This window comes from Ovis aries, chromosome 26, assembly GCF_016772045.2.
Source record: "Ovis aries strain OAR_USU_Benz2616 breed Rambouillet chromosome 26, ARS-UI_Ramb_v3.0, whole genome shotgun sequence".
NCBI lineage: Eukaryota > Metazoa > Chordata > Mammalia > Artiodactyla > Bovidae > Ovis > Ovis aries.
The window spans coordinates 37,156,448-37,170,144 of NC_056079.1; the positions used below are offsets into that span (position 1 = coordinate 37,156,448).

Below are 13,697 nucleotides of genomic sequence, written 5' to 3' on the forward strand. Positions count from 1 at the left end.
GCAAAAGAAATATAAGCAAAAATAAACAACTGACACCAAATCAAACTTATAAACTTTTGCAGAGCAAAAGAAACCATAAACAGAACAGACAGACAACCAATGGGCTGGGAGAAAGTATCTGTATACAATGGGACCGATAAGGGATTAATCTCCAAAATATACAGACAGCTCATATAATTCACATCAAAGAAACAGAAAACCCAATCAAAACACGGGCAGAAGACCTAAAAAGGTATTTTTCCAAAGAAGACATACAGATGGCCCACAGGCTCGTGAAAAGATGCTCAACAATGCTAATTATTAGAGAAATGCAAACCAAAGCGACAATGAGGTATCACCTCACATCAGGCGGAACGGCCATCATCAAAAAGTCTACAACAATAAATGCTGGAGAGGTTATGGAGAGAAGGGAACCCTCCTACGCCTCTGATGGGAATGCAAATTGGTGCACCCTCTATGGCGATCAGTATGGAGGCTCCTTTAGTGAAGTCGCTCAGTTGTGTCCGACTCTTTGCGACCCCGTGGACTGTCTGTAGCCTACAAGGCTTCTCCCTCCATGGGATTCTCCAGGCAAGAACACTGGAGTGGGTTACCATTTCCTTCTCCAGGGGATCTTCCCAACCCAGGGATTGAACCCAGGTCTCCCGCATTGAAGGCAGATACTTTAACCTCTGAGTCACCAGGGAGGCTCCTTTAAGAGACTAAAAACAGAACTGCTGTGTGGTCCAGCAGTCCCCCTCCTGGGCATGTATCTGGAGAAAACTCCATCTGAAAAGACGCACGCACCCCGACGCTCACTGCAACACTATTCACAACAGCCAAGACATGGGGGCCACGTAAGTGTCCGTCCACAGGTGAGCAGATAGACAAAGCCGAGGTGCACACACCCTAGAGCATTTCTCAGCCACAAACAAGGATGAAATAATGCCGCACCAACATGGATGGACCTACAGATTATCACACCAAGCGAAGTCAAGTCAGAGAAAGACAAATACTGTAAGATATCACTGGTATGTGGAGTCTAAAAAACGACACAAAGTTATTTACAAGACAGACTCACAGACACAGAAACTTATGGTTCCCAAGGGGAAAGTGGGGGAGAAGGGGTGGGAGAGATGACTCAGGAGTGTGGGGTTGACCCAGGCATACTGCTATATATGGAATAGATAACCAACAAGGACCCACTATATTGCACAGGAAACTATATTCAGTACCTTATAAAAACCTGGGATGGAAAAGAATCTAAAGCTGTACCGCTGAAACTAACATAACACTGTAAATCAACTATAGTTAGAAAAAAAAAGTTCTACTCCTTAAGCGAATCTCAGAAAAAAAGGCACTCCCCTCCCACTCCCCACCTTTCTCCGCATTCCGTGACATCCAGGGGCCCTCCCTGCCTCACACTATTTAGCTTCATCTCCTTATCCCCCTCAGTGATGACACGCTCCTCAATCTCTTTCAAAACCGAAACCTATCTCTCAGGCATCCTGGCTCTCCAGGGTCCTCTCCCATTCACAGGTGGGCAATCCAGTGAAATACAGAAACACAAGCGGTGTGTCCATTGCTGTGGCAGCTTATGGAACACATTCCTGCCTCAAAATGAGATCAGGAGTTTACGGAAGGGACCTCAGATGCAGGGGGTTGGTATGGAGTTCCAGACGGTCTATAGAATTTACAGGAACAGAAAAGCACATTCTGAGAGGAGACTCTGAGGCCGGAATCCTGACCACGGGGAAAGTACCCAGTGGGAACACACCGCCCTCAGGGAGCACCCTCCGCCGCCCCCACCTCCAGTTGCCTGGCTGGTCACGTGAGCAGGTACTCAGGCTTTGGGCGGAACGGGCAGAACGTCCGCCCCCTCCCGGGGTGGCCTCCCCCAGGGACCAGCATTGTAAGACACCAATCAGTAAAGGGACGTCCATCTGGATTGTGATGAGAAAGCGCCCAAGTTTTAGATGCTGGTTACTAAAAACCAAACACTATGAGTAAAACAGACCTGTGAGCTGAGCTCACGGGCCTCCAGGGCCCTTAACATATGAACATATAATCTATGTGTCCCCTGCCGCAACGGGACAGACAGAGCTGGCTGGACCCGCATCAGGTGGGGCAGACTGGGGGCCGCAGCATGAGAGCAGAGCCTGCTGGTTCACACACGACAGGTGAGGGCCAGGACGCCCAACAGCTGTCCCATGCCTGAACCCACCGCAGGGAGGGCACAGCAGAGCCCCCTGGCACCAAAGGCCCCCGGGGGCGCAGGCACCATCGGACGGATGCCCAGGACATGGGGTGGGCGAGACAGATGCTGCCGACGGCCCCGAAGACCTTGTGCCCCAGTGAAGGGACACAGACGGCAAGGCAACCAACCAGGAAAGATTTAAGAACAGACCTCGCTAAGGTCTATTCAAATATAGGAACAGAGAGAGAAAACGGAGGGCCATTCGGAGGCAGCCTCAGGGGGGAAGAACACCCGGGCCGAGCGCTGAGTGGCGGGACCCAGAGGGGTGGCCGTGAGCTGGGCAGAGGCCGGGAAGGGGCCGCAAGCGGCCGGAGGGTCTGCAGCGCGGGGGCCTGCTCGTGTCTGCTCTGGAGCCAAAGAAGAGGGTTGGGATTTTATTCTGAGAGTGGCGGGAAGCCGTCAGTGACCGAAGAGACGTCTGGTTCACGTTACAAAAAAAGAAGAGGCTGTGGGCGCCGGAGTGGGAGCAGGGAGCGGGCAGTCACCCAGGTAAACCGTTTCTAGCAAACCGTAAACATGTCATCCGCTAATAATTATATCTCAAAGAATTACCGTGGGTTTTTCTCTTCCCTCGGCTAGTTTCCTCTTCTTATGTATGTGTTTACTGCGATCGATCTCGACATCACCGTACACGTTCGATACGTCCTCCAGGAGAACCAGCGGGACCTGGCTCGGGGCGTTGGGACCTGCGGATGGAGTGAAAAGAATGACACTTAAAATGCAGGAGCAAAAGAGTGCTTAATGGCAGTGGAAACCTACTCAAGCACTGTGCGAAAATACGGTCACTATCGTCCCAATCGGCTAAACAAATAAGCATACATATACAGAAATAAAAACTGTGCAGACATACACCCAACTGTTAACAAACGCCTCTCTTGGTGGACAAAGGCAGGCTCCTTCTTTGCGTTTGTTCTTACGTTATCTACCAGATTTTTTACGATGATCACAAAGCATAGAATTAACAACAAAAGAGAAAAACTACAAAGATACACATACATTATTTAAATATATGATAATCTAATATATGAGATAATCTAAATGTATGAAATACCTTAGGCAATATGCAAAAGAGTTAGGTTAGACTGGAAGCATTGTGAGTATTTCATCCTGTGATATTTCTATTTTTCACATTCTCTAGAATTTATATGCATACATATTATTTTAAAAAATCTTTGTCTGTTGAGAATCTACCATGAAATCTAAGTCAATACCCTGCTACATCTGCTGCTTTTTAAAAAGAGGCATTCAATATCTGTATTTAGTTTCAAATACCACGCATCCTTTGATACAGAAGTTTTTAGTGAAAACATACATAAAAACCAACAACTCATAAAAGCAATGGCAGTTATTTGGATCCAAGAACAATGTTAAGGTGAACATTTTCATTGCCCTCACCACCCTCAATGAGGCCAGTGGTCCGGGACACTCTAAAATTCTTAAACCAACCTTGGAAGAGAGATGGCTGTATGCTGTTGACATACTGGAATGCATTCTTAAAGAAGACCAGCATAGTGGAATAAACCACTTGGCTTTTGTATTTCGCATGAGCTTCATTATCAAAGTTGTTCATGTATCTGCAGAGATCCTTCATTCTATGCAAAATATCACCATAGCTTCTGAAAGATGAAGGACAACAGAAATTATTTAATTACTCTGAGCTTGTCAGCAAAACATCTACGAGAGAAAAGCGCCCGTAGAACAGTTACAACTACTGAACCATTACAACTACCAGATGTGGCTCTGGGCAGGTAAAATTACTCTCCACTGTCTCCAGATGGAGGCAAATTCCCCTTCTGAATCAGAGCAGCATCAGGACAAGAGCTCCTGACACGAATGTGCCAAGTAAGTTCTCTTTCCCCTAAATACCGAGGAGAGCTCAAACTCAACAGCATCTTAAGAGATCATGCTTCCGCTGGGAATCTTTTAATGAAGTCAAAAACTACACTCCTGCATAGATACTGAGAGTTACAGAACGCCCCCAGACAGAGGTGTACCCATATACTATATGCTTCTAGAAAAAAGTATTTTGCTTTTTTAGAGATGATGCTATCAAACAATTTGTTGTGTAGTCTTGGAAATGAACACGTTTTTACCGTCTTCCTTTATCCATCTGCCAGTCACACCTCATTCCAACAACATTCAAAATCTTAAACAATCTCTCCCAAGGGTCCACAATCTGGGACGATTTTTCCGTCAGCCCTTCTATTATGTACTTCTGAGAGCTACGTTTGCTCGGTGACATTAAATCAGATGTTTCCTGAGCACCTGAGATGTGAAAAAAAAAAAGTAGTTTACAATTAATTAACATGCCTACTTACTTAAAAAAAAAAAAAAAGTCTTTAAATTTATTTTTGGCCATGCCCCGCACCATGTGGGGTCTCAGTTCCCCGACCAGGGATCAAACCTACACACCTGCACTGGGAGTGCCGTCTTAACCACTGGGCTGCCACGGAGGCCCCAGTACTTACTGTTTCTGTGGTTGGTACTTAACAGAAAAAACAAAGGTCTGACTTCCCACGCAAGAGGCAAGAACACAGAACCTCAACAGGCTTGTGTCCACCCCTGGCAGAGCAGGAAGGGACCTGTGAGCTGTGGTCCATGTACAAAGCTAACCTTACAGTTCAGCAGCTTCACTGTTTCAATCGAGGGGTAAAACTGGTTCCAGAAAAGTCTTCTCTTAAGTGTAGTGTTTTTTTTTTTCTAGGAACCCTCTTTTAGCAAGACTAACAAACTGGTACATATCCAGAGGAGAATCATCAAAACACAGGGATTTCTGAGCTGGAAATTTTACAAAATGAAAAAGTACAAAAAATACAATAAATTTCATGCTATTCCCACTTACCTTGATGCTGATTCTCTATTTGAGTTGTTCTAGTAACATAATTTATGTAAAATTCAGCTGCTTTGTTCAAGTACTTATAGAGCAAATTGGCAGGCAACCGAACGTCATGGTTGTTAATTATTAGCGGAAGGACATCACACACTGTTGAGAAGGAAAAACGAGGAAAAACTCATTAAGCTGTTTGGCTACTCTTGGGTTCTGGCAAAAACCAAGTTTAGTTTTTAGTTCACTTGGACAAGAGTAGATAGGAAGAAAACACCACCCTTATGGCACACTTATTTAAAAACTGCAACGTAGAGGGACGCTAGTGGACGGAGTCAGCAAGGAGACGAAGGCTCTATGTCACGAGTGACAGGTGTTTATTATTGTGCTTCACACCCAAATACATGGTTACATGTATTCTTTCAGAGGTATTAACTATTACGTAACAAAAATTTAGAAGTTGTTTAAAATGCTTTCTGAACCGAAAAAATAAACAGGGATTTAAATCCCATAATATGAAGAATTCCTTTGCTTTCTACAAATGACCTTATTTCTGAAATGACTCCCCACCACATTCTACTGACCATAAGGAATTAATACGAGATGCGATTTTTCTTACCAAATAATTTTCTAAAGCAGTTGACAGGAGATTCTTGCTCCTCAATAGTCTCAGCCTCTAACAGTGCCTCCCCAAGGCCAACCTGTTTCAAAACACACCTCATCATTTAAATGTGCTCAGTTTCAGATGACTGAATTACATGAAGAAACAGTGCATCTGATTTACTGATTTACCATATAGTTTGTACATTCAGACTTCCCCCAGAAACAAGAATTCTCACTTTAAAGGCTAGAAAACAAAAGAATCCATCAGCAACCCTGCCCGGAAGGGAATCCCACGTTCGTCTGACCGCAGACCACTGTTGTCCTATTCGCCTCTGAATCAGTAAAATTAAAACACCAATCAAATGTCTAGAAAACTTAATGGAAGCTCTGGAGCTAGACAGAATGATAACAGAGATGTCGAGATTTTTCTAAGAAATTCAGAAACTGACTTTATTCCCTCCATCAAGATGTATTATGTAGACAAAACTTCGCATTTGCAGAGTTGCCAGGAGTAGCCACCCTGGACGAGGTAGGACAGAGCGGTTTGGGTCTGCAGGCCACCGTCCCATTCTGACGCCCTAGCCCAGTGGAGAGCTGGCTTGCACAAACCCACCAAGACCTCCACACTGTCTTCCCTGCAACCTGATGACGCAGGGTGAGAGGAGGGGTTACCCTGTGAACGATTACACGAGGCCGGAAGTTAAAATCAGGGAGGACTCTATGTTGAACACTGTCCCTCCCAAAATTTATGTCCACTCAGAACGTCACGATGTGACCTCAGGTGTTTAGCTTATAAAAAAGGTCTTCATACATGGAATCAGTTAAGATGAAGTCTTTTGGGATCAGGGTGGGTCGTAATCCAATGACCCGTATTTTGATAAGGTCGTGCGCAGACACAGGGACAACATGCAAAGATGGCCAGGTGACAACAGGGGCGGAAGCCGAAGCCAAGGGATGGCAAGGCCCGCCGGTGCCCCGGGCGCCAGGAAGAGGCGGGCATGAGCCCTCCCCGAGCCTTCACGGGGAGCATGGCCCCAGCCATGCGTTGCTTTGGGGCTGTGAGAGAATAAGTTCCTGTTGTTTTAAGGCACCCAGGTTCTGGTACTTTGTTACAGCAGCCCCTTGAAACTAACACAAAGCAATACAGAAAAGGTTAACCGGGGCAGCAACCGGGAAAGTGGAGCCAGAAAGAATCAGCCAAAGGGTTTGAAGTAAGAGTTAATCATCTGAAGCCCAGCTCTCCATTATAGGCAATGGGGAGTGACGAGCAGAGCTGCAAAGCAGGATGCTGTCCACCTCTAGGAGCGACCGCACACTGACTAGTGTCTGCCAACCACACTCAGTAACGATAGGACGTATGAGGAAAGGGCAGAGCAGAGAAAAAGTGACCACATGGCAAAAGCACGTGAAGAACGCGCCCGTTCATACTACCAACTATGGTGCTCCTTTAAATTCAAGCACAGAGTTGAAAACTATGAAATAGATTATTTTTAAAAACTCTACTATACAAATTGAAAATAATTAGCACTTTGGCCACCTGATGTGACAGCGGACTCATTGGAAAAGACCCTGATACTGGGAAAGATTGAAGGCAGGAGGAGAAGGGGATGACAGAGGATGAGACGGTTGGATGGCATCACCGACTCAGTGAACATGAGTTTGAGCAAGCTCCGGGACATAGTGGAGGAGAGGGAAGCCTGGCATGCTGCAGTCTGTGGGGTCGCAAAGAATCACACACGACTGAGCGACTGAACAACAGCAACAACAACAAAAGCACCGTCAGAGCTTGGTGCTCATTTCCTCCCACTGGTCAGACAATTTCTACTGGGATTTCAGAGGCTGGTAACAGTGACAGCCTTCTAGCTTTACCAACAAGGATTCCTTTGATTAGAGTTCAATCTTTTCTGGTGCTCCTCAGAACGAGAATAATCTGCTTTAGAATAGCATACACACTCTAGCTCTTAAACATACTTGTAACTCTGCTGATCAATTTTATCTTACCCCATGTTGCACCACGGTTTCAGGGAAGCGTCTCAGAAGTAGAAGCAGCATTTCTGAACGTTCCAAAGTGTTGAAGCATTGTTCCGTAACCTTCAGTAACATTTCACACTGGATTCGCCCAGGAAGAGTTTCAAATAAACCTGTATACAACACATTTCACTTTGTGAAGTCTTTCAGAAAGAAAATGCAGACGCAAAAGCGGAAAGAAGGCGTCATCATGCACAGAAGGGGACAGACTGAGTGAAGAACCGCTTCAATACCAAGTGAAGTATACTTGGTATTCACTCAGTCAAAGAACCGCTACTGCCGGATTTCACCCACAACCTGGAAGGCTTCCAGGTCAGAGTATTGGGCATAAGATGTTCACAGAATGACCGAGAAATATCTGGAGGCCTCATTGGATCTAGAAGAGAAGAATGATGTCTGGGAAGGGTCACAACAGTGCTTGCTGCTGGCTGAGATGAAAAGCAAGCACGTAAGCTAAAATGGCGTGAACCATCTACTTCCTTTTTTGTCCAGAATCTGAAATATTGGATTGACTATGGCACCCAACACAGAATGAAGGTTAATAAGAAAGGTCATAAATTACTGAAAGTTTCTCTCCTGTTCTGTGGAGGTCTGCACAATCTACAGATGCTTTCTGATTACTGCAGAACCTGTTAAAATATACTCAGTTGCCCAGGCTAATATCCACATCCTTTCAGAAAATTTAAAGGGTTCTAAGCAAATGCTCAAGGGACCAAGTGACATTGTACAGGCCAAGAACAAAACTCTACATGGGTACCAATACTGCAGACATGGCTTTTTTGTATAAAATTACTACAAAGAGTTTCACATTCTGGAAGCAGTGATTTATACACTATTACGTTATTACTTTGTTCTTACTTCTTAAGAATTGGGTTTGTTTATCTTGTGAATCATTTCTTAATGCTGAGGTAATAATGCTGATCTCTCTCCACACCACCGGCTGATCTGGGAAATTCACAAACCTATTTTTAAAAATGAATACATTAAATTAAAATGTCAGATTCTATATAGCATCCAAAAAAGAAAGTAAAAACAGTAGCATCACAGAAAAACACATTTTTCTTTATCCCAAGTGAATACATAGATAAACCAAAACAAAGATATAAAAATAAAAACTAAGAAAAATGAGGGTCCTTACGATAGACTTAAGCTTTTCTAATAAGTGAAAAGACAAATGACCATAATATGTAAAGCACTCCTGAAAAGCAAACAAGGGAAAAAAAAAAAAAAAAGAAACCTCCCAAAAGAAAAAATCAGTTCAGTTCAGTTGCTCAGTCGTGTCCAACTCTCTGCAACCCCCTGAATTACAGCACACCAGGCCTCCTTGTCCATCACCAACTCCCGGATTTCCCCCAAACTCATGTGCATCCAGTCGGTGATGCCATCCAGCCATCTCATCCTCTGTCTTCCCCTTCTCCTCCTGCCCTCAATCCCTCCCAGCATCAGAGTCTTTCCCAATGAGTCAACTCTTTGCATGAGGTGGCCAAAGTATTGGAGTTTCAGCCTCAGCATCAGTCCTTCCAATGAACACCAGGACTGGTCTTTAGGATGGACTGGTTGGATCTCCCTGCAGTCCAAGGGACTTACAAGAGTCTTCTGTAGCACCACAGTTCAAAAGCATCAATTCTTCAGCACTCAGCTTTCTTCACAGTCCAACTCTTACATCCATACATGACCACTGGAAAAACCATAGCTTTGACTAGATGGACTTTTGTTGGCAAAGTAATGTCTCTGCTTTTGAATATGCTATCTAGGTTGGTCATAACTTTTCTTCCAAGGAGTAAGCGTCTTTTAATTTCATGGCTGCAATCACCATCTGCAGTGATTTTGGAGCCCCAAAAAATAAAGTCTGACACTGTTAGCACTGTTTCCCCATTTATTTCCCATGAAGTGATGGGACCAGATGCCATGATCTTAGTTTTCTGAATGTTCAAGCTGGTTTTAGGAAAGGCAGAGGAACCAGAGATCAAATTGCCAACATCCACTGGATTATCGAAAAACCAAGAGAGTTCCAGAAGAACATCTATTTCTGCTTTATTGACTATGCCAAAGCCTTTGACTGTGTGGAGCACAATAAACTGTGGAAAATTCTCAAAGAGATGGGAATACCAGACTACCTGACCTGCCTCTTGAGAAACCTATATGCAGGTCAGGAAGCAACAGTTAGGACTGGACATGGAACAACAGACTGGTTCCAAATAGGAAAAGGAGTATGTCAAGGCTGTATATTGTCACCCTTCTTATTTAAAACTTATATGCACACAAAGACAGACATATAGATCAATGGAACAAAATAGAAAGCCCAGAGATAAATCCACACATATGGACACCTTATCTTTGACAAAGGAGGCAAGAATATACAATGGAGTAAAGACAATCTCTTTAACAAGTGGTGCTGGGAAAACTGGTCAACCACTTGTAAAAGAATGAAACTAGATCACTTTCTAACACCGCACACAAAAATAAACTCAAAATGGATTAAAGATCTAAATGTAAGATCAGAAACTATAAAACTCCTAGAGGAGAACATAGGCAAAACACTCTCAGACATAAATCACAGCAGGATCCTCTATGATCCACCTCCCAGAATTCTGGAAATAAAAGCAAAAATAAACAAATGGGATCTAATTAAAATTAAAAGCTTCTGCACAACAAAGGAAAATATAAGCAAGGTGAAAAGACAGCCTTCTGAATGGGAGAAAATAATAGCAAATGAAGCAACTGACAAACAACTAATCTCAAAAATATACAAGCAACTTCTGCAGCTCAACTCCAGAAAATAAACGACCCAATCAAAAAATGGGCCAAAGAACTAAATAGACATTTCTCCAAAGAAGACATACGGATGGCTAACAAACACATGAAAAGATGCTCAACATCACTCATTATTAGAGAAATGCAAATCAAAACCACAATGAGGTACCACTTCACACCAGTCAGAATGGCTGCGATCCAAAAATCTGCAAGCAATAAATGCTGGAGAGGGTGTGGAGACAAGGAACCCTCCTACACTGTTGGTGGGAATGCAAACTAGTACAGCCACTATGGAGAACAGTGTGGAGATTCCTTAAAAATTGCAAATAGAACTACCTTATGACCCAGCAATCCTACCAGAATAGAAAGAGACACATGTACCCCAATGTTCATCACAGCACTGTTTATAATAGCCAGGACATGGAAACAACCTAGATGTCCATCAGCAGATGAATGGATAAGAAAGCTGTGGTACATATACACAATGGAGTATTACTCAGCCATTAAAAAGAATTCATTTGAATCAGTTCTGATGAGATGGATGAAACTGGAGCCGATTATACAGAGTGAAGTAAGCCAGAAAGAAAAACACCAATACAGTATACTAACACATATATATGGAATTTAGGAAGATGGCAATGACGACCCTGTATGCAAGACAGGGAAAGAGACACAGATGTGTATAACGGACTTTTGGACTCAGAGGGAGAGGGAGAGGGTGGGATGATTTGGGAGAATGACATTCTAACATGTATACTATCATTTGAATCGAATCGCCAGTCTATGTCTGACGCAGGATGCAGCATGCTTGGGGCTGGTGCATGGGGATGACCCAGAAAGATGTTATGGGGAGGGAGGTGGAATTAAAGATTTTAAAATTTAAAAAATTAAAAAAAAAAATTAAAAAAAAAAAGAAAGAAAGAAAAAAAAAACTTATATGCAGAGTACATCATGAGAAACGCTGGGCTGGAAGAAGCACAAGCTGGAATCAAGATTGCCGGGAGAAATATCAATAACCTCAGATATGCAGAGGATACCACCCTTATGGCAGAAAGTGAAGAGGAACTAAAAGCCTCTTGATGAAAGTGAGAGAGGAGAGTGAAAAAGTTGTCTTAAAGCTCAACATTCAGAAAGAAAAAATGGGCAAAGGCAAATCATAAAAAAATACAAATAGCCCAAGTATCATTTGAAAAGATACTCAGTCTTACTAGTAATACACTGAACACACGTTTTTAAAACAGCAAGATACTGTTTTCTCCTGTGCATGCATGCTTGGTCGCTTCAGTCGTGTCCAACTCTTTTGCGAATCTATAGACTGTAGCCTGCCAGGCGCCCCTGGCCATTGGATTCTCCAGGCAAGAATACTGGCGTGAGTTGCCATACCCTCCTCCGGGGGATCTTCCTAACCCAGGAATCGAACCCACATCTCCAGCACTGTGGGCAGATTCTTTACTGCTGAGCCACCGGGAAAGCCTTTTCTCCTGTGGCACTGGCGAAAATTAACAGGTGATGGAAAGACTGATAATACCCAAGTGCTGGCAACACTATGGGAAAGCAACACTCTCACACACTGGCCGTGGAGATGTAACCAGGAATGGCACTTTTTGGAAAGCAGTTTGATAGTACATCAAAATTTAAAATCCATGCAGCCTTTGACTATGCAAACCTATGTTGAAGAATCTAAACACCAACACCTGAGCACAAAATTACTTTCTGACACTCCTGAATATAATCTCAACCAACTGGAAGCTCCCTAAATGTCCCCCAATAAAAGAGGGGTGAAATGCTATGCAGACGTGAAAAAGAACTAAACAGATCTTTACATGTTGAGCTGGAAAGGGGTCCATCACCGTGGGTGAGCAGTAGCGCTGGCTGCTGCAACCGCTGCCCCAGAACCTACTGATGTGTGCTGGGTGTGCTCTGGTTGAGGCCAGGAGGGACTTCCACTCATTATTCTCTATGTTTCAGTACTGTCTAAACTTCTGAGAAGACCGTCTATTATTTCCAAAATAAATGACTGAATAGATGAGTTTCAACAAGAACAAGACCTAGTTAGACTTCTCTGCAGTTAACGGAAGGCCTGGACCCATGAAAAAGTACGCTTTAGGTACCCGACCCGCAGAACTTCAGACCTCCTCCCAACTCCCTCTTCGATAGACAGAAATCAACTCTCCACCCCAAGAGGTCTGGTCAGCTCCCCACTCACATGTCGTAGAGCAGCCTGCCGGCGGTGGCTGTCCGCTCTGCATTCCGCTCGATGGTGTACATCTCATACTGCAACACAGCCGAGGCGGGGTCAGGCCCTCTCCCCCGTCCCGGCCTGCTCCTCCACCGTCCCCACCCCTGGAGGGCCTAGGACCTGGCACCACCTGTTGCCACAGACCATCAGAGGCCCCCACCCCCACATTCCGCCCCGTCCCTGGAGGTCCTAGGGTCGAGCATCACCTGGCGACACACACCCTCAGAACCCGCCCCGCCCCTGGAGGTCCTCGGGTCGGGCACCACCTGGCGACACAGACCCTCAGAGCCCGCCCCGCCCCGCCCCTCCCCTGGAGGTCCCAGGGTCTGGCAGCACCCGGTCAATGAAGCCTCGGGGCTCGGTCGCTCACAGCCCGGGCCCAGGTTAGTGCAGGCAGGGGCTCCGAGGTCGCCGGCGCCCAACAGGCCGCCCCCGTCATCATCGGGTTGCCGGGAACGGTGTGTAGGTTTCCGCGCCTCATGTTACTCTGACACCTTCACGCACGGCGGCGGTGACCGCAGACCTGCGGCATTCCCCTCTTTACACAGCCACCACCCAGGTGGGCTCCTGTGGTCGGCACCCCGCGCAGGCACCCAGGACACCCCCATCCCGCCTCCGCCCCGCGGGCGGCCCTTCCCCCGCGGCACCCGGCGCGGGCCCGGCCGCAGGCGGCTGACGCTCCCGTGGCCCCGGCCCGGCCGGCCGGACCCGGAGTCCCCAGGCTCGCTTCTCGGGGAGGCTGGGGAGGCTGGGGGGCGCAGGGCAGTGGGAGCCGCGCCCTCCGCGCGCCCGCCCGGCCTCACCTGGATGTTGAAGTCCGCCGGGTAGAGGCTGCGCGCCGTGATGAGCCAAGCCTTGGCGGCCCACAGGTCCTGCGGCACCAGCTCGCGGGCTCGCTGCACCAGAAACTCGCAGTCGCCCTGGGCGGACATGACGCGGCCCGAGCCCGCCGGACCTCAGGGCGGGGGGACGCCACGGGCCTGGCCGCCGCCGGGGCCGCTACTACGCAGGCG

At 46.1% G+C, this 13,697-nt stretch overlaps 1 protein-coding gene across 5 annotated transcripts in view; it reads right to left on the minus strand.

The window, feature by feature from the left end:
- INTS10 (integrator complex subunit 10) overlaps positions 1-13,688 on the minus strand; it is a 33,154-nt gene extending 19,466 nt beyond the window's left edge. For 3 of the 5 annotated variants that reach the window (XM_015104645.3, XM_015104644.3, XM_042241455.1), the window contains exons 1-9: positions 13,488-13,688; positions 12,652-12,719; positions 8,550-8,653; positions 7,665-7,804; positions 5,680-5,761; positions 5,079-5,219; positions 4,330-4,501; positions 3,683-3,852; positions 2,789-2,922 (exon numbers count right to left, since the gene is read on the minus strand). In XM_015104645.3, coding sequence (XP_014960131.2) covers positions 2,789-2,922; positions 3,683-3,852; positions 4,330-4,501; positions 5,079-5,219; positions 5,680-5,761; positions 7,665-7,804; positions 8,550-8,653; positions 12,652-12,719; positions 13,488-13,616 — 1,140 coding nt within the window. In that variant the 5' untranslated portion in view covers positions 13,617-13,688. The remainder of the gene's footprint in view (positions 1-2,788; positions 2,923-3,682; positions 3,853-4,329; positions 4,502-5,078; positions 5,220-5,679; positions 5,762-7,664; positions 7,805-8,549; positions 8,654-12,651; positions 12,720-13,487) is intronic. The other 2 variants (XM_060406893.1, XM_042241456.1) reach the window with 1 other exon arrangement.
- Positions 13,689-13,697: the final 9 nt, after the last annotated feature.